The sequence below is a fragment of the Schistocerca americana genome, chromosome 2 (genome assembly GCF_021461395.2).
Source record: "Schistocerca americana isolate TAMUIC-IGC-003095 chromosome 2, iqSchAmer2.1, whole genome shotgun sequence".
NCBI lineage: Eukaryota > Metazoa > Arthropoda > Insecta > Orthoptera > Acrididae > Schistocerca > Schistocerca americana.
Window position 1 is genome coordinate 788970809 of NC_060120.1, and position 24518 is coordinate 788995326.

At 37.3% G+C, this 24518-nt stretch overlaps 1 protein-coding gene across 1 annotated transcript in view; it reads left to right on the forward strand.

Moving 5' to 3' along the window:
- Positions 1-24518, forward strand: part of LOC124595233 (transmembrane protein KIAA1109) — a 509204-nt gene that overhangs the window by 187490 nt on the left and 297196 nt on the right. The window contains exons 34-41 of the mRNA XM_047133891.1: positions 1480-1600; positions 1710-1962; positions 3979-4122; positions 4730-4934; positions 7090-7271; positions 8763-9015; positions 22210-22474; positions 23890-24070. Coding sequence (XP_046989847.1) covers positions 1480-1600; positions 1710-1962; positions 3979-4122; positions 4730-4934; positions 7090-7271; positions 8763-9015; positions 22210-22474; positions 23890-24070 — 1604 coding nt within the window. The remainder of the gene's footprint in view (positions 1-1479; positions 1601-1709; positions 1963-3978; positions 4123-4729; positions 4935-7089; positions 7272-8762; positions 9016-22209; positions 22475-23889; positions 24071-24518) is intronic.

Consider the following 24518-nt stretch of genomic DNA (forward strand, 5'->3'; position numbering starts at 1 on the left):
GAGGTGGAAACTCACTTCAGAGTGCATCAAACTGTTACATCATGAATCTTCAAAGGTCTCTCTGCAGTACAATTTGTGGAAGAATATGCCATGGGTAATTCTTCCATGACATTGCAATGTACTTACTGTTCCATGGAAATCTGAGTTTTTACAATTTTGTGAACTACAAGAAAGACACATGATGGTGCAACATACTTTGAGTACCTGAATAATCTGATTAGTATATTTCATCCATCATCACCAAATAAATATAAATTCCTGCTTTGTGAGGACACATGTTGTCTTTTACTGTAACAAGTAAGGCGTGTGTGTCAGTGATGGTTGTCTCATTTGCGAGAGTCAGTCATTTATAATATTTTTCATTTTTGTGCACTGTTCCTCATTGCTCCATTTCATTGATAAGTTAGAAAATTATAATCCTCATACAGAATTTTCTTGCATCCATAGTTACAGAAATTTTAAAGTAATCTCTACAGTTTCATTTGTATTTATTCAACAAGACCATGACCAACTTTTCCTGCCAGCCTTTTCCAACTGACAACTGATTTACATCCTAGCAAATTCACAAATAAAACAGAATATTCCATTATTTAGTGAAATATTTAGGTATTTATATCTCGGTGTCAGTCATAAAAAACCTAATCCACAGCTAAGCATTACAGTAATACTTGAAGCACAAGCATTATTCTCCAACATGTTTTAATGTGTCCATGTAGTTTCTATCAAATTGATTTTGTATATTCTGAATAATGTCAGTGCATTTTCCAGGATAGCAGCACATTTGACATGACAGGTATAATCGTAAATTGTAGTCTTAAATTGTAGGTATGTCATACAACTAAGTAAATAAATAGATGTTCTATAGTGCTAAAACAAGAAGTAATTTTATTAACTGAAAATAAACTTTGAGTGTAAGATAATGAAGCTGTGGTTAATATGATAGCTGCTGAAATTCATTAAGAGTTTTTGATAAATGAATACCCAGCATTCATATGAACTATTTCTAATAAGTTTGGAAAAAGTTTTGTGTTCAATCACACATCAGATGAAAATAGATAATGTTCTTCGAGCACTTTTTATCTGAGACAACACAAAACAACACTAGGTTTTATGTTATTTCATAAAATGTTTGAAATGAAGCCATAACAGAAATTTCCAGTATTGGGCATTTGTAATATTGTGGTTCGGAAAAATCATAGCAGAAGAAGGGAATAGCTCAGGGTCTAATACACACAATGTTAGGCAAGATAATATTAATGTAATAAAAGGAATGAAATTCTGAGATCACAGTTAAGAGAGTCATTTGTTTGTCAACATCATCTTCCTAGTGGATCCTGCAGACAGTTCCACTCAAATAAGAATTCCATGGTCACACTCCCATCATATAATGTAATATTATATCATAAACTTTCCTTTAAAATATTACTCAGTTATTAACCTCTATAAGAGTTTACATTTAACATGGGAAAAAAATTACAGGTTGTGAAGAAGAACTGTTAACTCTTCAACATGAGTATGGCAATCGAACGACCGTTATACTGAAGCTGAAGGGGGATGTTGACATTATGCTAACACCACTTGTCCTAGAATCTCTGCAGAGGTAAGTTCCCATAATTTATTCTCACATTTTCTCTATAATATTGTGATCACTGAGACATTACAGTTCTTCATGAAGGTTTCACTGTTTAATTACTTTATGGATCTTTCAGATTCACTGATGCACTGACTCCAACGCTTTCATCTCTTCATCCTCTAACAGTATTAAATCATTTGCATTCTGAGTGCATAGGAAGAGTAGAGGCTGCAAATGTTTTGAATCGTGATGGGTACTTCAGCCAACATTTGCAAGCGAGCAGCAAACGGAGCACGGCAGAACGACCTGCTGGTGTCACTCCTCATGCAAAAAATGTGTATGAAGAATGCATTTCTACTCAGGCACAGGGCACTCTTATCCTACCAAAGGTAATGACACACACACACACACACACACACACACACACACACACACACACACAGTGCTAACTTGTCATAGCTGTATAGTTTTTGAAGGGCTTGCGGTTTATGTCTTAAATATGAATTAAGAGTTTATAGTGATGCTGCCCCATACATGAATAGAAAAGAAGTCACCTTATGGGAGGTTCTTTTGTACTGCTGTGCATTTTTCATTTCTACCTCCCCCCCCCCCCCCCCCCCCCCCAACTATCTCTTACCCAGTTACAGTCTACCCTACCAATCTGCCTGAATGCTGCTGCTCCCGTTTTCTCTTCTCTTCTCTCCTCTCCTCTTCATGATGGAACATTTCCAAGACTTGGACAGCTTATGTCTCTCGTGGTGATTATGGTTTAACTTCGTAGTTAACTGAGAATGAGGGGTTCTATTAGTCTTACATAGTATTGTAAATGAGATATCATTTCAGTCATTAAGAATAAAATTTCATTAAGTAAGGTTATTATAAGGCTGTGCCAGATTACATGTCCATCTTTGTCAGACTAGACCTGCATGTGTATGAAAGCCTGTACCTGTGAATTATGTTTTCTATTTTGAAACTGTAATATCATAACTTATCCTATACCCTTGTAAAATTTATCCACAAAAGATTAAAATTCCTACTACTACCACTACCACTACCACCACCACCACCACCACATTTTCCTGTGGATCGCATTCAGTACCACTTCGTTCACTGCTGAATACATTGTTATTTAACATTATACTGCATAAATGTTGAAAATCATGTGTTTTAAATCGTTTATGTAATCATAACACCGTGATTAATGGTAAGAATTTGTTCATGTGCATAAACTTCCTGAAGGAATTTTTAAAGTAATTTTGCAGGTTCCGGAAGTACTGAAATTTCTTCAGTTGTATAGTTTAAGGTTCCTTCCAACAGGTGGAGCTGAAATCTAAAAAAAAAAATCAATGTTTTTGATACGTACTTCATTTTTTTGCTCATTGTTTAAAATCTTGCTAAGCAAGTTAAGCTATGGTTTTGTGAATATTCTAATTTATTCAGTAAATACATAATATATTTTGCCTTTTCTTCATTGTGTAGAGTTGTGAGCTTATTGGCATGGTAGTGACATCTTGTAAATATGAGAGTGCTCTGAAATTTGATGGTTTTGGGTTAAGTGGAATGGCTCTTATCTTTTCTGTGTCAAAAATCATATTTGGTAGCGGTATTCTTAATGAGCATTTAAAATTTGCCTTTTGAATCATAATTTATTGGCTTAATGTTATTCTGTTGTACCATTCCTTTGATTGTGCCGCCAGTCATAACATTGGTAACGCCTGAAGATGATCATAATTGCCGGCCGCGGTGGTCTAGCGGTTCTAGGCGCTCAGTCCGGAGCCGCGCGACTGCTACGGTCGCAGGTTCGAATCCTGCCTCGGGCATGGATGTGTGTGATGTCCTTAGGTTAGTTAGGTCTAAGTAGTTCTAAGCTCTAGGGGACTGATGACCATAGATGTTAAGTCCCATAGTGCTCAGAGCCATTTGAACCATTTTTTTTATCATAATTAGTATGAAAAAGAAATAAGGAAATTCTAAATAGCTTCTGCAGTAGATAGAAAAGTCCTGTCTTCCATAAGCTAACGCAATAAGTACCATTAAAATGGCTTGTTACAGTTTGGTCTCTATTTTTCTGTTATCATTTTGAAAAAAATAAAGATTAACAGTATTCTCCAATCAGACAGGGTATTATCTATTACGTAATAAATGAAATTGTGGAGCGGAGAAATATCTGACAACAGTCCAGCTATTATTCTGCGTAGTAAATATAGTATTCTGTAATTTTTTTTTCAGTATTATAGCTGGATTTTAAACACACTGTTTTTGTTAATGCCCTATTGCTTTTCTCCACATGAAATAATAATGCATACAGTAGTGTGAAAGTAGTTTTTATTGTGAAATGAATAAATTTTGAAGCTATAGTATGTACCTGTTATACCTGTATTCTAACTGCTTTAAATTTGTTTCAGGTCAATATTACTTTGCTTCAAGCATCTGTTGTTGAGGAAATTATTTCATTTTCAGCTCTCGATAATTTACGTGACTTGACATGTGTATCACTGTTTGCGGTCTGCTTTGACAGCATTACTACAAGATTTCATTGTGGGAAACAGGTATGTTTATCAAATAGCCCATTCGCTGTACTAGGCTTGACTTACACAGCATAATTGCTGATTTGTGTGAAAAAATTAATGGGACCTTGTTTAAATACATAAATTACTTATAGACAAAGTAATTGGTGAAGAGGCTTAAGTTTAAATAACTCTTATAACATAGTCTTCAGGAGTGTAAGGTAAGGGCATACCAGTTCTAGTAATACCATGCCTAGCAAACCTGTGCAGTGATCAAACCAACCTTCTAGTTGAGGACAGCTTTACCTTTAGTTTTCAGACGGCAACTTTTATTGTTAACTATTTTCTTTTAAATCATCACCTAGTTTCTGCCTCTAAGTACATCAGTTTTTCATGTTTTCATTTTCTTATGAATCTTTTTTACTCCCCTACAACTTTGTTTCGTTTCACTATGTGATTGCTGTAGTTTTAATATTCGTTCTTTTTTAACGAATCTGAAAGCAAGATTCTGTTCACCCTACCTCTCTTTTAGTTATTTACAGTTGTTTGTTTTGTTTTATGTAATTGAATAATAAATTAGGCAACCTGAGAAAATGAAACTTCTGTTCTAGAATAATGTCAGTTGATTTAAAGTGATTTATCTTTATAGGCACGAGAGATGGTTCAGACATTCCAACGACCCTCTGTTCTGCCAAGTGGACAGAAGAAAGTGAGTGGCATCAGCAAGATGAATAAAGCCCTCTTCCCAGGTCATTCGACACCAGGCACTGCAACAGATATTCTGGGAGGAGATCCAGTTTATATAGAAACATCAGAGACTCAGCAGGAAGAACTCATTGTAACACTTTCAATAGGTTAGTAAAATGAGTCATTTCCCATAGCATGTTGCTACATGTACGGTAAAGGGCCTCTCTGGGAAAGCAGAACATAAAAAAGCTGTAATTTTTTAAATTTTCTTGTTAAAATTTACATTTTTCTGTTGCTAACCTTTGTTCAAGGAAAGCGAAAATTGTTTGAATAATTGTTTTGTGTTTCCAGCTAAAAATACACTCAGGATGTTGTTCGCAATGCCAATCAATTGCAGTGAGAAAACCTCAATATTCATGTCATTCTATATCCACTCCGGAATCTGTTCAAAAAAGGAATATTATGGACTACCATCCCATTGATCACTAGGTCACTAGAATGTGGCATTTTGTAAATAGCTGAATGTCTCATTAATATCTTACAACTCAGGGATTTCTTAGATAAATTATTATTTATATTGAGGGGAGACATGCACATTCAGTATATAATACAAACTACATCAGGTAATCAGATTCTCTCCAACTAAAATTTGAAAATCTTAGCCACTAAGGCTAAAGTAATTACTGTCTTGGGGAGCTATCCAAATTCAGTCAAAAATTGTCATCAGTTGAATAACATTAAAGCCTACACCACATATCTATTATCTTGGATATGAATAAAATATAAAATGAAATTAATGCTGATGATCATGCTGTTTAGTACACTAAATCAGGCAAAAATATAATTAACGAGAAAACAGCTACCATAAAATATGCAATATAACCACAAGAATTCATAAATGGAAAGTAAGAAATGACTTTCAAATGAAATTCTACAAGGGATAACAATCGGTGCAGAAGAATATTGGTTAAGAGTGCTTAGGTACAAAAAAAGAGACCTTAAAAAGTAAGAAAGAAAGAAAGAAATGCAGTTCTTTGATTTGGTAAAAGCTTACACAAAGATAGACAAAAGTCAAAATGATGGTATGTGAAGAGAACTTGGCACAGGAGAGTGGAATCGTTACAATTAAAAATGTCACAGCTTTGTGCAAAAGTGAAAATTGTGGTTATGATTGACCACATATTATTGTTTATTCATAAATAGTAAAAATTGTCTGTTGTTTGATGTACTTATTTGTTAGGAAACTATTCATTTTGAAGCTATATTCTTTATGTATAGGGATAGGGAAAAGTTGTTAATTTCAATGGTTTTTTTCTGTCACTTTATTTTTCGTCTAAGTTTTTTATTTCTGTCCTGTTTCATTGCTCCCAACAATTTGTTGAAAATGAAAATGTTTACAACGGGACTAACATGAGATTGACCCTCTTTTCGGATAGTTGTGGTTTTTATTCACCACAGAGTCTGTTTTATTCAATTTTGCCATTAAGTTTGCATTGCAGACTTTACTTGAGGTTTTGCAAAAATGCTTGCAGTCTTAAATTCTCGCACAAACAACTCCTCTACATTTTTAATGAACAGTGCATCGCATAACACTAGACAATGAATATGTGCTTTTTTATCATGAGCACCACTTTGTGTTACGTTCAAATAGTCACTCACTCACTCCTCTCACTCCCTCCAACGAAATGACACAGCAAAGTACTCTGGACGCAGCATATGAGAGATTTACATTTGCAAACATGTGACAGCAACCAAATGAAGTATGGAAATCAGGGCTCCCAGCATTTTCTGTGGTAGGTCCATTAATGAGGACCAATTCTGCATCAACCATGTAAGTATTTTCCAGGCCAATTTTATTTTTCCTGCCCTGAACTTATTCATATCATCATCCCTTCTACAGTATCAGAATAAGAAACATTTGCATTAATTACAAATCGTGAAAGGTGCCTTATCTGTGAGTCAGCATCTCCATTATATGGTGAGTAGCTATCTATCCTTTTCATAATATTATAATTATTCCATCCTGGATTTTCCATTATTTAAACATTTGCATTAAATCTTTTAAATCAATGAGGGGCACTCAATAAATAATGCCTCACATCTGGTTTATTTCGTGAAAGTTAGCTAGATTAATATGTTATCTATCTTACTTTGTTACACAATTTTTCACCAATTGTCCCAATAATTTATTGTTATTTTGCTACACCCTGTCTTGCAATTGATTTCATATTCTATATTGACCACTGATGAAACAGAATAGACAGAAACCTTTTGTGCCTCTAACCACTTTTCTCCATCCTGTTAATCTCTATTCTTTTGTAGGAAAGATACATACACAGCTACGCAGGCTGAAAAATGAGAGCTCCATTCTGAAGGATGCAGTAATTACAGCTATACCAAGTCAGTACTCCCGTGTGTTATTTACATGTGCAAAGATTACATCTCCTCTTCGACCTGTTGATTTCTACAGCCATCATTTCTCAGCAGAATCAACAGCAGATACTGTGAGTAAATATTGCAAATCTGTGAAGCAGAGCACCTTAAACAAAGCAAATTTCAGCTGGTAAAGTCTTTTAGAAATTGTAATGTGTGAAAGAATAGGAAGGGTTGGGCTAATCAGAATTTGAACTTGTGAAGAAAACATAAGCAGAATACGGATTATGTCCATATGAAACAATTGAGCAGGTGAGATTCAGTGATTGAGCTGCATTACATCAGATTTAAGAAAACAGACAGCTAGTTAGCAAATGATAATCTTGGCAAAGAAGCTAAGTGTAAGCAGGAAATGCATTAAATCAACATTACAAGTATTACGACACATAATAAAGTATACATTTCACTCTTTCCTTATTATCTGCCAACGTAGATAAAAATCTTGTTTCCCAAAAAATTAAGTATGAAAACATCTACTACACATGATATTGCGTAGATTCCTAGTGTTGGAGTCATCTGTTTCATCTCATGAGGTGTACTTAAAAACAGTGCTTAAATGGAAGTATGTGCTTATACTCTCCGAAATGGCAACTGAAGCAGAGCATAATTGTGGATGGGTTGTAGCTTTATTGATATGAATTTTGCCTTGCAAGTCTCATGGCATTTGTTATTCGATTGCCTTATTGTCTTTACAAGATTTGGCAAACAGTTACTAAGTAACATACACAGTACTGCAGAAATTATTTCTTGATCTCATCATGTTTATTGACATTAAGTTCTATATAGGTGGTCAACTTTGTAAAACGCAGAAAGCTCAATATTTTATAACAGATGAGTAAGCTACACCAGTTAACAAAAGTTTCACAAAGTTCACTTGTGGCAAAGACTAACATATTACTTCACACAGCTCTAATGAATCAACATAGTAACTGTACAAGTTGAAATCCTATCCTCAACTGATTGACACACTTTAACTGTCCCATCAACCTTTGTAAGTGACTCATATTTACAGACTCACATATTACAGTAATTACAGATTGGTAAAATACACGATTATTACATTTTATTTGTTTACATAAGAAAGAAACAATAAAACAGAAAAGCAAATGTGTTTAACCAAAAGCTGCATAACAAGAAAATAATAAAATAATAGGTACTACTTCATGGGAAACAAGTTTTAAAGTGCTTGGGGATTCCTAAAATTTCCCAAGAATTTCCAGGAAGTGAAAGTTTGCTAAATTGAATAATCATCAAACTAACATGTTATTTAAGTGGTAGTGTACATTTTCAGATACAGAAAAATCATGGCTACTAAACTATAAGAATGGATTTTGGAAAGAAATACATTTTTAGATAGGAATATTCTGGAACATGAAATTTTAATCTTGCTATTTTTCAAGGTTTGCTAATGTTGGGTTTGGTTTTGAACGGTCCTCCTTTGTTCTTGAAACTCATTGGAGTGAATATAGACAAACGAGTTTTCAGGTTACAGGGAAATGTGAGTTTTATTGTATACAAACATCCTTATTGTAAGATGACTATAAAAGAGTTGTACTTCACAGGGCCGCCCCAGTACAACATCAAGCAACACTGAGGAAATAAGCACTGCAAATGAAGACAAACTTGGGTTCATTATGTTTGAGTGTGGTCTCGAAGGTGTCTCTCTGAAAGTAATAAAGAGGGCACTTTTTGAAAAAGGAGAAAATGGCAGAGATCAAGCAACAGCACAGGGAGAGACGGATACAGTTGGCAATGAATCTTCCAAGTCAAAAGATGATGTAGAATCCAACGAGAAGAGTACAGCAAATGTCACAGGTAAAATGCAAATTTAGGCAGTTATTCAGAAGTGAAGTTGTCCAGAAGTGATTGAAGTTTCTGTAACCTGGCTTTGATGATATCAGTACTTATTTGCAGAAGCTACACTTATTTTGCATTGTGTGATGAATAATAAAGTATTTGAAACAATGAATAACTCAGTTATACAGCATTAATGTTACTGTGCGTGCATGTGTGTGTGTGTGTGTAGGGGGGATAACTATTTTAAAACATTAGCACTTTAATTGTGCCTGCATTTATTGTGATATATCTTAGAGCTGGCTCAAGTGCCATTCATGAAAAAATAAAAGTTTTTACCATATACATATTTTTAAGGTTCTGTTTGGTTTCCATTACTAATCCAGCAGACATCAAGTTTTGATCTATCATGGATGTGGTGTGAGAAATGCAGTGGATCTTATTATTCCTGGATCAACAGCTCCATGTTATCTTTTTGCTATTTAAGTAGAATATTGATTAGTTACTGAAGGTAATCCAGTGGATTTCAGATATCATCAAAAACAGCTCCCTATGAACTCCTTTGTTCGTATGTTTGGTTCTATCGACTTAGTGGTTGTTTAGTTAAGAAGCAAGTGTTTCCTCTGCCAAATACATAAGTTTGAACTGCAGAGTGATCATGTAGGTGTAGAGCTAGTCACACACAGTGTACACTTCACAAGATGCTTGCTGGCCCTTTTTGTTAGACTGTGAACAAACCTTTGCCTAGCTCACTCTTGTGGATACCTTCAGAATTTTTTACAAAATACCTTGTAGACTCTCCCAGCAAAGCACATATGCCTCTCATAAATGACAGGTGTACTCAGAAGATCTCTGTCACACACTATCAAAAAATTCCATTCTGTGGTTGTCATGGACTTTGATTCTTCACACTGTGAGTGTGGGAAGATTTAGTGAAAGAAACAGTTTTTGAACATCTGACGTTTCTGCTTAATATTTTGTGATTTTGTACTTTGGTACTCCATGAGTCAGAACTAGTACTTTATTGATGTGAGGTGTCCATGTTACATATTTCAGATAATACTGTAATTTGGTTAGCTTACCTAGGCTTGAATTTGGCGAACCTGGGGTATCAGCACAAGAAGTCCTATTGTTTGATACCATCCAGGTATTCTTCAGCAACAGTGAGACTGTGATATGCATACAGGGATTCTGGCTTAACTGCCTAGATTATGATTATGATAGAAACCTCTGTAAAAGAAAATCCTGTGTTTGAAGCCTTGCTTCATCATTATCGTGGATGGACCTCTGTTGATGTGATAACAACCAGTCTCTGGAGGAACTCTCGTATCTCAAGTCTCTTAGGCTTGCTTAAGCATGCAGGGTCTTTTGTTTTTCTTGTTTCTGTTTGCTAGCATCGTAGAATTTGTTTGTCCATTCAAGTAGACTCTCCATATTCCATCTTTAAAACTTCTAATTGGATGATTGTACCCAGTTTATAGAGACTTCAGAAATTGTATCCCTTTAGAGAAAATGGATGAGGGTTACTTCTCAGAAATTCTGTCTCCATTTAACTAAGTGAATAGGTTGACCTTAACCATTTAAAGACTCCTGAAGTGGCAGTTTCATTATTGGGACTGTAAATGTCCAACAACCTGCAGTTTCCAAATTTCTGTAAAGCTGCACAACAGTTTTCATTCAGACAATGGTCAAACTGCTATTGATAGTAAGGATTTCTTGTCTGAATGGCTGTCTGTTGGCGTCACTGATATACACTGCCTTACAAAAAAGGTGAAGCAGACAGAAGGGGAGGAGAAAATGAAATGAAATTTTTTGGGTTGAGATGGTATGTGATCTCAACTTCAGTGACCAGAAAATCGAGTCATAATTACAAAGAACTTGGCAGAATGAGCCAACTTATCAGCTTGACATAGCAACTCCTCTGGCCAGAATTCATTCACTAATAAGGTTGGGGAGGATGTCATAAAGCTGTCATATCTTCTCTTGAGGCTGGGAAAAGATCTGGGGATCTTACTGACTATGGGGGAACCTGAAACACCCTGCAGACATTTCATAGAGACATATGTCATGTGTGAATGGACATTTTATTGTTGAAAAATGGCACCATATGAGAGGTAACACACCAGGACGAAGGATGTCCGTGATGTAGCGGTGTGCCATCAGAATTCCATCAGTCATACATGATGACTTCCCACATCATTACACCAGGAGTAACTCTGCTGTGCCTTCACCAAAACATTGGAAGTATAGGAGATCTCCTCAAGTTGCTGCCATACTCGCCAACAGTGGTTATCCAGGATAGTGCACAACTGCAATACATCACTGAACACAATACAACGCCATTCATGAGCTTGAATAATAATAATAATTGAAACCAACAGCTGTGTTGTAATCCAGTGTCATTTATTTAAAACATGCTACCAATTTCGACACTAAAAAGCATCATCTTCAGGCTCCAATTATATTGTCATCAGTGTACGAACCACACTGACAAAGGCCAACTGAGTCTTCAAATTTAAACAGTACAACTTATTAAGCATGTTATGCTAGCATGTGCAGTGAGTGCAGCAGGGCCAAAATCAACTGATTCCATATTGTCACAGCAGTAACAATCCCACCAATTGTCAGACTTGTCATCTGTTGTTTGTAGACTCCATTGGTCTTTGTCAGTCTGGTTCATACGTTGGTGACAGATTATGCTTGAGGCCTGAAGGTGCCTCTTTTTGACGTTGAAACTGCTAGCATGTTTTGAATAAACAATGTACCTCATGTTCAGCTGCTGTCCCGCTGTCCTCGATGGATTACCAGTAACCATTTGTGAGCATTCTGTGCTTCCCAGACATGGCACCAGTTCAAAGATTGCTGTTAGTATTGTGATATTAACAGTAGCTTATGCTTGGGACCGAAATTTCCTAGTCTGGGTGCTGCTAGTCTCTGATCGATGGTGTGGATAACATAGAATGTTACAGTGAAACCATCTAGTCTTCAGCATTCTTATGTAGCGCCACATTTCAAAAGCTTCTATTCTCCTCTTTTTTAAACTATTTATTGTCCATATTTCACTTCCATACAGGACTACACTCCACACAAATACTTTCAGAAAAGTCTTCCTGACACTTACATCTATACTCCATGTTAAATTTCTCTTCCTCAGAAACGCTTACCTTGCCATTGCTAGTCTACATTTTATATCTTCCCTACTTCGACCATCGTCAGTCATTTTGCTCCCCAAATAGCAAAACTCTTCTACTACTTTAAAAGTCTCATTTCCTAATCTGATTCCCTCAGTCCCACCTGATTTAATTCGGCTCCATTCCATTACCGTCGTTTTGCTTTTGTTGATGTTAATTTTATTCCTTCTTCAAGACACTGACTGTTCCGTTCAACTGCCCTTGCAAGTCCTTCGCTGTCTGTGACAGAACTACAATGTTGTCGGCGAACCTCGAAGTTTTTATTTCTTCTCCATTGATTTTAATACCTACTTTTAATTTTTCTTTTGTTTCCTTTACTGCTTGCTCAATATACAGATTGAATAACATCGGGGATAGGCTTCAACCCTGTCTTGCTTCCTTCCCAACCACTGCTTCCCTTTCATGTCCCTCGACTCTTATAACTGCCATCTGGTTTATGTTATGTACAAATTGTAAATAGCTATTTGCTCCGTCTTTGATCCCTGCCACCTTCAGAATTTGAAAGAGAATATTCCAGTCAACATTGTCAAAAGCTTTGTCTAAGTCTACAAATGCTAGAAACGTAGGTCTGCCTTTCCTTAATCTAGCTTCTAAGATAATTCGTAGGGTCAGTATTGTCTCGCGTGTTCCAACATTTCTACGGAATCCAAATTGATCTTCCCCAAGGTCGGCTTCTACCAGTTTTTCATTCATCTGTAAAGAATTCGTGTTAGTATTTTGCAGTCATGACTTATTAAACTGATGGTTCGGAAATTTTCACACCTGTCAACACCTGCTTTCTTTGGGATTGGAATTATTATATTATTCTTGAAGTCTGAGGGTATTTCGCCTGTCTCATACATTTTGCTCGTCAGATGGTAGAGTTCTACCATGGCTGGGTTTCCGAAGGCTGTCAGTAGTTCTAATGGAATGTTGTCTGCTCCCGGGGCCTTGTTTTGACTTAGGTTTTTCAGTGCTTTGTCAAATTCTTCACGCAGCATCATATCTCCCATTTCATCTTCATCTACATCCTCTTCCATTTCCATAATATTGCCCTCAAGTACATTGCCCTTGTATAGACCTTCTATATACTCCTTCCACCTTTCTGCTTCCCCCTCTTTCCCTAGAACTGGTTTTCTGCCTGAGCTCTTGATATTCATACAAGTGGTTCTATTTTCTGCAAAGGTCTCTTTAATTTTCCTGTAGGCAGTATCTATCTTACCCCTAGTGATATATGCCTCTACATCCTTACAGTTGTCCTCTAGCCATCTCTGCTTAGCCATTTTGCACTTCCTATTGGTCTCATTTTTGAGACGTTTGTATTCCTTTTTGCCTGCTTCATTTACTGCATTTTTATACTTTATCCCATTCTTGTCAATTGTTCCCTAATGTTCTCTCTTAAACACTCTACAACCTCTGGTTCTTTCAGTTTATCCAGGTCCCATCTCTTTAAATTCCCAACTTTTTGCAGTTTCCTCAGTTTTAATCTGCAATTCATAACCAATAGATTGTGGTCAGAGTCCACATCTGCCCCTGGAAATGTCTTACAATTTAAAACCTTGTTCCTAAATCTCTGTCTTACCATTATATAAACTATCTGAAACCTTCCAGTGTCTCCATGCCTCTTTCATATGTACAACCTTCTTTCTTAAACCAGGTGTTAGCTATGATTAAGTTATGCTCTGTGCAAAATTCTACCAGGCAGCTTTCTCTTTCATTCCTTACCCCCTTCCATATTCACCTACTACTTTTCCTTCTCTTCCTTTTCCTACTTTTGAATTCCAGTCTCCCATGACTATTAAATTTTCATCTCCCTTCACTATCTGAATAATTTCTTTTATATCATCATACATTTCATCAATCTCTTCATCATCTGCAGAGGATGGGATACTGTTGGTAGCCCCTTGGTTATCTGGGTGGTCAGTTGCTCAACTGTTACACATGTGTTCACCTGTACACAGCTCAACAGCCGTTGTTCACCCTTGTCAAATATGTAAGCGCCGTGGTGCACCACAGTTTCCTTGGCACTGCATTTCGCTAGCGCAATTTTGTCACGGTTGGTATATTTTAACCACTGCGGCACACGAAATAATCTGCAGAGCTAGTTGGCATCTAAAGTTGTACTACTGTGGTAGGTGTGGGCTTCGTGTCCATCTTGGCTACCACAATGCATTCACTATGCTGTTTGTAATATCTAACCCACGCTCCTATTTTTTTTATTCATTATTAAACCTACTCCTGCATTACCCCTATTTGATTTCGTAGTTATAACGCTGCATTTACCTGATCAGAAGTCTTGTTCCCCCTGCCACCAAACTTCACTAATTCCCACTACATCTAACTTTAACCTATCCATTTCCATTTTTAAATTTTCTACCCTACCTGCCCGATTAAGGGATCTAACATTCCACACTACAAACCGTAGAACACCAGTTTTGCTTCTCCTGATACCGATGTCCTGAGTAGTCCCCGCCCAGAGATCTGATTAGGGGACTATTTTACCTCCGGAATATTTTACCCAAGAGGACGCCATTATCGTTTAACCATACAGTAAAACTGCTGTAGTTTCCCCTTGCTTTCAGCCATTCGCAGTACCAGCACAGCAAGGTCATTTTGGTTAATGTTACAAGGCCAGATCAGTCAATCATTCAGACTGTTGCTCCTGCAACTACTGGAAAGGCTGCTGCCCCTCTTCAGGAACCACGCGTTTGTCTGGCCTCTCAGCAGATACCCCTCTGTTGTGGTTGCACCTACGGTACGGCTACCTGTATCCCTGAGACATGCAAGCCTCCCTGCCAATGGTACCTGCAAGCCTCCCTGCCAATGGTAAGGTCCATGGTTCATGGGGTTACCTATGGAACAATATTTAGCAGTTTGTAGTATATTCTAGATTTATTGTTTAAATGTGTTTCTTGGAACTTGGTAAGGAGGCTTTCTGTGACTAATTTGATCTATCTTCAAGCATCTGTAAGTTCAGTTTTGAGCATCTCTGACTCCCTCCCAAGGGTCAAACAAATCTGTGACGATTCATGCTGTTCTTCTCTGAATACATTAAGTATCTCTTGTTAGCCCTACTTGGTACAGGAGGCACACACTTGAGCAGTATTGTGGGATGAGTCGCACAAATGATTATCAAGCAATTACCTCTGTGGACTGATTGTTTCCACAGCATTCTACCAATAAATCAACGTGGTCCACCCTGCTACATTCTTTTATTGTTTCTTTTCATGTTGTTACAAAGTATAATACTCAGATCACTGGAATCTCCATATAGTGATATCAAAAATTGGGAAAAAATAGATTGCTACATACCTTATACAAGAAACATTACGGTTTAGACAGACACAATTAAAAGACACTTAATATAAGGTTTAGCCGACAGCCTTTGTCAGAAAAAGAAACATGAACATGTACCATTCATTCATTCAGACAAGCAAGCACACCTCACGCACACATGGCCACTAACTCTGACAGCTCGGGCCGGAAGGCTGTGGCTGAAAGCTTATGTGTAAGTGTCTTTTAATTGTGCCTGTCTTCAATTTAACATGTCATCTTTGTGGTAAGTAGCAGTCTATCTTTTCATACATTGTTGATACCAGATATTTGTGTGAGTCAAAAAACTCCGGATGTGACTCATTGATACTGTAGTCATAAAATACTTTTTTTTGTGTGTGAAGTGCATTGTCCTGAATGCAAGGCCAGTGTGCTGACCACTGTGCCACCTTGCTCAGTGCCCTTTCTTTGTACCACTTTGAAATACAAGGGTTGAATGAAAAGTAATGTCTCCACTTTCGATAATTTTGTTCGGATGGGAATTTTAATAAAGCAAACACAGAGATAATCCTTAGAACGTGATCTTTAATTACCAATTTTCACTTTTCCACATAATCACCAACCAATTGGATACATTTCTGTCAAGTTTTCTGAAACCATCATGGAAGAAGTCGACACTGTGTTTCTGCAACCACAGTATTACAGTTCTCTCAATGTCTTCATCAGAAGCCTAATGATGTCCCCACAGATCATCTTTCATTATCGGGAACAGATGGAAGTCAGATGTTGCTAAATCTGGACTGTACGGAGGATGCTGTACGGTAGTGAGATTCAGTCTCTGCAGTTCTGCTGTGGTGACATCCAGGGTACCCATCATGCACAGATCTTTCGACAGCCAAGCAAAGCAATGATGTGACCCACCCATTCTTGGAGAATGCCAATTTTGCTTGCAGTTTCTCTCTGAGTGATACGACGATCGCCCTGAATCAGTCTCTCAACATTTTGCTTGTGAAGCTCAGTGGTTGCTGTCACAGGACGTCCAATTCTTTGTTTGTCACTTAAGTCAGATGTTCCCATGTCAACATCTTCAAACTTACTCGCCCATTGCCGTACAGTATTCACATCACCACAATCACCATAAATTCCTTTCATTCTCTGATGAATCTCCTTTGGGGTGACACCTTCTGCTGTCAAAAATTCAGTGACTGCAAGTTGCTTAGATCGCATTGACCGACCTTCTGCGCTTGGTTCCATACTTCACACTATAACATCACAACCGATCAGTGTTAAGGTTTCCTGCCAACTGGAGGTGTAGAAAAGAGGCAACGGAACAAGCCAGTACCTGCCGTGTACCAATGCTGCCAACTGTTGAAGAGTTACGAAGGTGGAGGCATTACTTTTCAGTCCACCCTTGTATTATCAAGATCTAGCTGAATATATGCACGGCTTCTTAAAGATGGTACTTCTTTATAGACAAAGGCATCATTTGCAAAAAGTCTGAGGTTACTATTGACATTGTCTAGGTCATTAATACACAACATGAACAGCAAGGGTCCCAATGTATTTTTGTGATGCACACCTGAAGTCACTTCTACATCTGTAGATTACTTCCATCCAGGATAAATTTTTGCATCCACCCTATCAAAAAATTCTCACTCAAGTCACAAATTTTGCTTGATATTCCATATGATAGTAATGTTGATAAAAAGTGTATGTGTCATATTGAGTCATATGCTTTTTGGAAATCAGGAAGTACTGCATTTAGCTGACTATCTTGATCAATGGCTTTCAGGATGTCATGTGAGAAAAGTGATAGTTGGGTTTAACAGGGTTAATGTTTTTGGAATCCACGTTGGTTGATATGGAGGACGGCATTCTGTTTGGAATACCTCTTTATGTTTGAGTTCAGAATCTTTATGCTTAAATTTTCCCCATATCACAGCTAGCAGTTTTGGGATTAAACTAGCTTTCTGTACTTAGCATAGAGTGAGCTCCATGGCTCTTTTGGAGTGCTTCAAACCCTGGCACTTTGCTGTGAGTACTTCAGCAAATAATCACTAGGATTTCAATATTGTCACATTTGGGGGGTATTTCTTTGGATCTTACACTGACACTTCTGGGTCCACTAGAGCTATCATTATCTGGAGTGGATGGAGAGTCACCTAACCTAAAAGAAGAAGAAGAAGTGAGAGAAACCTGATGCACAATGCACACGTAGTCAGCTACCTGGGTAGCAGCCTCTGTGATATAATGCACACCTTACCCATTTACAAGGATTCTACAGTTCTCAACCCTGTGGCACAGGTCCAGGAAACCACAACGTAGCTCATCACAGAACCTTCAAAGTCTCTTGTTTAATCCTTTCACTCGCCTCAGAACCAGGAGGCCATGATCAGTTCTGGAGGCAATGCCACAGTTGTGAGCTTTGTTGAAATTCCGTGAACAAGGCTGTTCTCCTTGACTTTTTCTGCCAGTCAGTAGAATGGTCCAAGTACGACGTCAGAGTCCGGGTGACGGGCATCATTCGTTCCATCGTGTGCCACTATCTTCAGTTGGTTGCATCCTGTTCCCTGAGTGGTTGCTGCAGTACAGTCTTAAGTGTTGATTGAGGCCTCCAGGCATACACTCTATAGAGTGCAACTGGTGTTCCTTCCCATCTCTTGTGCTATTCCCCTAAGGGATACTATTATCGTCACTATGTTTGAACTACCAACGATTAATAGAGGCTTACCCTTTTGCATTCGCCTTCTCTTGATGCTGGTCACAGCAGGTTTCCCAACAGGTGAAGTGTCTCACTAGCTCAGATTCAGTTGCAGTGGAAGACAGCAGCTCAGACTTGTTGGTTGGGGGACCAGTATAACACCCTGAGTTCTTCCTGGTCCCTGTCTCCCTGTATAGGTGCACCTAGCCCCAACCACTGACCTGCCTCTCATAGTCAAGTGGACAAGCAGTGATAGATCCTACACTTCCTGCAGAGGAGAGATTGATACCACCTGCCTCTTGGGAGTCCTTCCAATGTTCACAGTTCACACTCATTCATAGCAGCTTCCAGTCGTTTGACGGTAGTCAAGGTGATTTCCAGTTGCTGACAAATGTCAGCTAACTCATCCCGTGTCTGAGAATTGCATTCACAGTGTGGTCTGCCTGCGTATCTGGGTGGTAACGTGTTTGCCTACCATGCAGTGGGCGAGGGTTCGATTGCTGGTCTGGTTGGAAATTCTCTCCACTCTTGGACTGGGTCTTGTGTTGTCCTCGTCATCCTTTCATCGTCATCACCGACACACAAGTTGCCCAATGTGGCATCACCTGAAATAAGACTTGCAACCCGGTGGCTGAATTTCCCCAGATGGGTCCTCCAGGCCATCAGTGCCATACAATCATTTCATTCCATTCACAGTGGAGCTGTATTGTGACTGGTGCATTGCTTTACTGAACAGTAAACAAATAACTTTCAAATGAACTTTTGTTTCTCTTTAATTTCTGGATCCGTTAAGCTAAAAGTATTACTAATTCATTTCAAGAACTAAGGAATTGGTATGCAAATTGAGATTACTATAAAGGCAACAGAAAAACCTGTGAGAAAAGTTACTAATTTCCTGAAACTTTTTTGAGCTTATAGTTAACTCAGTAAAAAAACTTGAAAATAAAATTAATTTATGATAACTGCAGACATCATATGCTCTTATGGAAAGGGAAAGTTATATGTAACACGATATGTTAGTTATAAAATGTGTTAATGCACTATACTCATAACTTCTGAAAATTATCAAAAAATTTACATTTATTCATGTTTATATACACTGAAATGCAAAGTGAACGATTCTTTGAATGAGGTTACAACTGCTAAAAGTGTATAAAGCACAAATGTTGAGTACCGCTGATGCTACAGCACAAAGTATGTTTTTCATAGCACACAGTGTCTGAACGTACATAACATATCATGACACACTTGTGAGTTTTAAACAATTAGCATGAAAAGCATTTTTAAATTTTACACAAATTTTTTGGGCCTAAGTTTTTGAAGCGAATTTATGTGACATGTATTTTTACTCAAACACAGAGGGAATACAAGAAGTTGTCTTGTATACATAAATATAAGTAAATAATTGTGCAAGTTGCATGGATTTTGCACTTTGCTGTTTTTGTTACACATCTTGGACAGGTGTGCCAAAGATGAACACTGCAGCATCAGTACATCTCACAAAAAGATGTAAAATGTGGATCTTTGCAACGTATGTCTTCCGATTGGAGTGGATGCTCGAGGAATGTGTGCTCGGTGCACAGGTCAGCGATCCTCCTGTGTGGTGGTTTGATTTGTTTAACCAATACCTCAATGATGAATATACCTGCCCTCATGTTCGCATGCAATCCAAAATTGGGCTAGTATTTCATCTGAATACCCCATAAATCTGCAAGCTGCATGATTTGACCAACTGGCCAAAAGGAGACTCACTATGAACCCCATCTGAAACTCAGTCAGATGTTGATAACACTGTTTTACATGACTACTTGGCACCTCCGTGTCCTGTAGTGTTCACTCAAAACTTGATACTGTTCACAGCCCTTGTATACCCTTATTAAGCTTGATAACAACATGAACTGAACTCTAGTGGCCATTTTACTTTTCACAGAGAATTTCAACTGTATTTATTTACATACCTATTGATGGTATGTATGTGTACAAAGTTACATTGACATCCACCATGTTTCTGCATGCCTCACTCTTTTTTTTCAGGAAGCTTAAATAATTTTATTTAGAGCAACAGTCAAATGTAGCAGACAACAGCTCCCTGAGGCTTCAGCTGGTACAACAATATAACAGTTGCATGCAAAGAGTGAAATAAAAGTTTTAAAAAAGTTTTGCACCACCCCACATCTCAAATAGTTTGTTTGTTTCATTGGAAACAACTTTCTCAGTTTCTCAGTACTGCTTTGACTATGGGAAATTGCTGTCTACAGCCACCTGTGTGATAGTGCAGAAAGTAAAGCTACAATGTTAGTGCAGTTCAGCAGGGAGCAGTGTATGCAATCATGAATGTGGTAAATGGCTTTTGAATTTTGTTTGGTGGGTCAGCTTGCTTTAAAGTATGATTTCAAGCTTAGACTTTGTGTACATTGTAGCTTTACATCAAGAAGCATTGTCACCACTCTAAGTTGGGTGCCAAATTGGTGTACACCACAGTGATGTCATTTGAACATTCAGCACAGTTTTGTCAAGCAGTTTATTTGTAAGTATTCTGCTAATGCACGTGGTCTAGAAAAACATTCATTACCACAAGTCAGTCACCTTGTTTGGAACTGAGAGTCATAAGTCTCTAATGAAAAGGGAGAGAATACATTATTTAATATCATCAACTGAATTTCCTATCCAGAGGGCATGAAAAAGTTCCAAAAGTTGCAGCATCTGAATTTCAACATTCCTTTCTGCTCAGTGCTCAAGAATGAATATATATTTTTAACCTCTCAGTACAGGCTAAGATATTGATTTCAGTGTGCAAAGCTGTACTTTTAAAAGTTTTCTTGGTGAAATGGTCACTTTTATTTCCAAAGAGACACAATCAACTAACCTTATGAAAAAATAACGAGCAAGAAAGGAAAGTAAGCACAAATATCTAGCCATACATGTATTATTACTCTGAAATTGTAACATGCAGAGAGAAATATCCAAACTCAAAGGAAGCTTTGAACTGTTTATTAGAAGTAGTTGAATAAGATTACAGAGAAATGGTGTACACATGCAAGGCCAAGGGAGATTTCTTGCGTTGACACAGAGAAGGCACTGATGTGAATGAAGTATTGTTTTTGTTATTTTGGTATAACTTGTATAGTAATCTAGGCCATCTGACAGCCTGTTGTGGAGAACAGTTTTCGTTGTACAGCCTTTTGAAGTAACTGTTTCCTCTTATGTTCAAATAGACAAACTGGAGTACCACTACATTGTAAAATTAAATAGTTGGATGACTTACAGGCAATCAAAGTTCATAAAAAGATGGTGGTTTAAAAGGAGCCTCTGCTCTCATTTTCAATAAGAATTCGGCTACTGAATCCAAATATGACATTCTTCTAGTGACAATGATGCAGTAAAAGTGTACCAACATAACAACAGATCAAAACACTAAGAGTGAAATAAGGTCTCAGAGTAGTTGGCACATTTTTTAAATGCTGATCAAAAGCAAATGCAATTTTTCCACTATTTCAAAAAGCATTCGGTTGATTTAGTATGTCAGCCTGTTATTGTGGATGACAATTGTGTTCACTGCTTCACACTAGAAATGTAGTAACGGCTTACACACCTATGTACAGTTTTATTTGGTGATCGGATTACTATGTATTTTTATGGGACCCTTGTCCATTTTAATTAGGCAAAGATTTTAAAACATTTTCAGGTTTCTGATTTGTCAACCAGCCACACATGATCAGAAATACCCGACCAGTACTTTCCCGTGGGGAACTGTTTAAACAGTAAAATCTGAGATATTTTAATGTAGTTTACATCCAATTTAATTTCTTCATTTTGTACGTTACTGCAGGTGGACTGCTTTTATAATAGTTTCGCTACACTTGATGCATTTGGAATACTGGAACTAACCACTTGCTTTATATACATTATTTGACTGATGAGCATGCTCTTGAATCATAAAACCCAATCCACCACTACAAGCATGATCCTTAAACGACTATACAATTATCTTGATGCTGCATCCTGATGGTTTTTCCCACAAGATATATATGTGTGTATATGCATATGGTACACTATTTGATGTCTTTCCAGTTACTGTTACGGAACCACCCGTTACTGGTCAGGCCTCAGGAACAAAATCTGTGAAAGGTGCAAACAATATGCCTCAGTCAACTGACACAGGAACAGGTGCAGAGACCAGCACTAACGTTAACAACAATACAGACAACAATAAGGTCGCTGTCTCACCTGAAGCAAACGGAAATACATCCTCATGTGTTATTGAATTCAAAACTGTTTGGTTCAACTTTGCTGCACCTCCGCATGCACCTATTACTCGAAAAATAGACTTTACTAGGTGAGTGAAACAAATAAATCGTGTTATTATCTTAATTTTCTCGCCTGTTTTTCCGTAATTCACATTTTGTTTTTTAAAGCTAATCAGGTCACAAGAATTTAATTAGTTTTGTGTGAAATTACTCAGACTAGCCATACTGCCTTAAGGAAACACAGGTCGTATGAGTGGTGTCAGTTTCAGTGTATTACCATGTCATCATCAGAAGATTTTAGTTGTTGCATAGGAGCTCATTAGCTGAAGAGGCCTAGAGAAGCACTCAGAATGTAAACAATTTCTACAATAAGTTGCATATGTTATAGGTTCCAGATCAAAATCAAATCAGGTCATTTTTATATAGATTTAATTTTTTCTTCGTCTAGATACTTGTGTACATATAATCTTTCAAAGTTATATGCTAAATAAATTTCTTCAGAAAATCAGGACACTCAATTTCACAGTCTTTTCTTCAAATAACTTCTATCACAGTTTATTAAACCACTTCATTACAAATAAAGAATTGCTGTTACTATCTGACCAGCAACTTTTGACAAACAAATGGGTACTAATATTTTCTTTACAAGGTTTGTTTGGAATGAATAATTATTATTTCCTCCTAAAATTTACACGAATACCTGGAATGTTTTGCAAAGTGTGTACCACCTTGTTGTAGTCACTGTCTGTTGGCTAAAATATTGGATTGCTGCAACTCCTAAGATCTGCCTCAAATGAAAAAATGTTACTCCATAATCACAGTATGTGTCAGCCGCGCATGAAACAAAAAACAAAGACATTTGCATGACTGTATTGAAATGCAAGTCTCTTAAATACATTAAAATATAGAAATAAAAATATTTGCCTGTGGTGTCTCAGATGGAAAGACTGCAGTGTCACTTAATTTTTGATTATACAAGGCCTCAGTTCTTGTATTGAAATCATTAAATAAGGGAACAGGTGCTTACTCCTATCCAATATAGCCCCACCATATGAGGTGAAGCTTGCTTCCTCTGTCCCATAGCACACTTACGAAAATTGCAAGTAAAAAGTACATGCAGTTCTCTCGTAAATCAGATTTTCTATTTTTACAACAAAGAGGGGGACATGATGTTTCATGAAAGCATATATAGTAAAAATGATGAGCAAGAGTATGTAGCAGAAATGTCAAGTGCATGGCAGAACGCATGTGTAAATAATGGAATATTAATATGTTCCATACATGACCCCCTTTACAACTTCTTTCACTACTTAATGTGTAGCCTAGTCCTTCATAGCTGGTTCAGACTTCATGTAGATTATCTCTTCTTTTGTTTGTTTCTTTCTTTTGTAGTTGCTTTAATTTTAGCATTGACTGCTCTTCCATCTGTATTTAATGTAATTTCAATTATAATGTTTTGGTATTATATTGCTATTAATGTAAGTGTTACTTAATTGAATTTCAGATTGGACTGGAATTTATTGAGCACTGCATCACCTGCAATTAATGCATGGATGAACCCAAGCAATCGGTTTGCCATTAGAGTGGTCCATATGGTGCGCAGTATGTATCGCCGCTCGACAGGCGTTGTAGCAAGTCTGATGGCTGATGCCGTAGATGTTCGGGGAATTCATATTCCTGTTAGAGTAAGTTTCTCATTCCCAATCCTCAACACCTTTTTTAATAAGGGTTTTTTTCCCAGATCATCTAAAAATTTCAAGTTTACCAATTGCTCAAAAATAGGCACTGTGTTTGTCTTTTGAAAATTATATCTTAATTTTGTAAATAATTTTTGTGGACACTTTAGTGCTACAGATATTTCTTTGCTCAGATTCAGTAAAAATTTGTTAGGTGTTTTGATATAAAGCAATTGTTCTGCATGTCTACCTGAGTTAAGTCTCTCATTGCCAAGATTTTTGTGGAATCTTATGTTCTAAGTAAACTAAAACTCCAGGTGGACCTTAAGTGGGACGACAGCATAGTACATTTGAAAGAGGCATCCCCTACAATGCTAAAAATGTCTGGAGCTACTTTCAGATTTGTCAATCTCGAAACATCACTCTTCTGCCATAGACTGTCACACTATACACTATA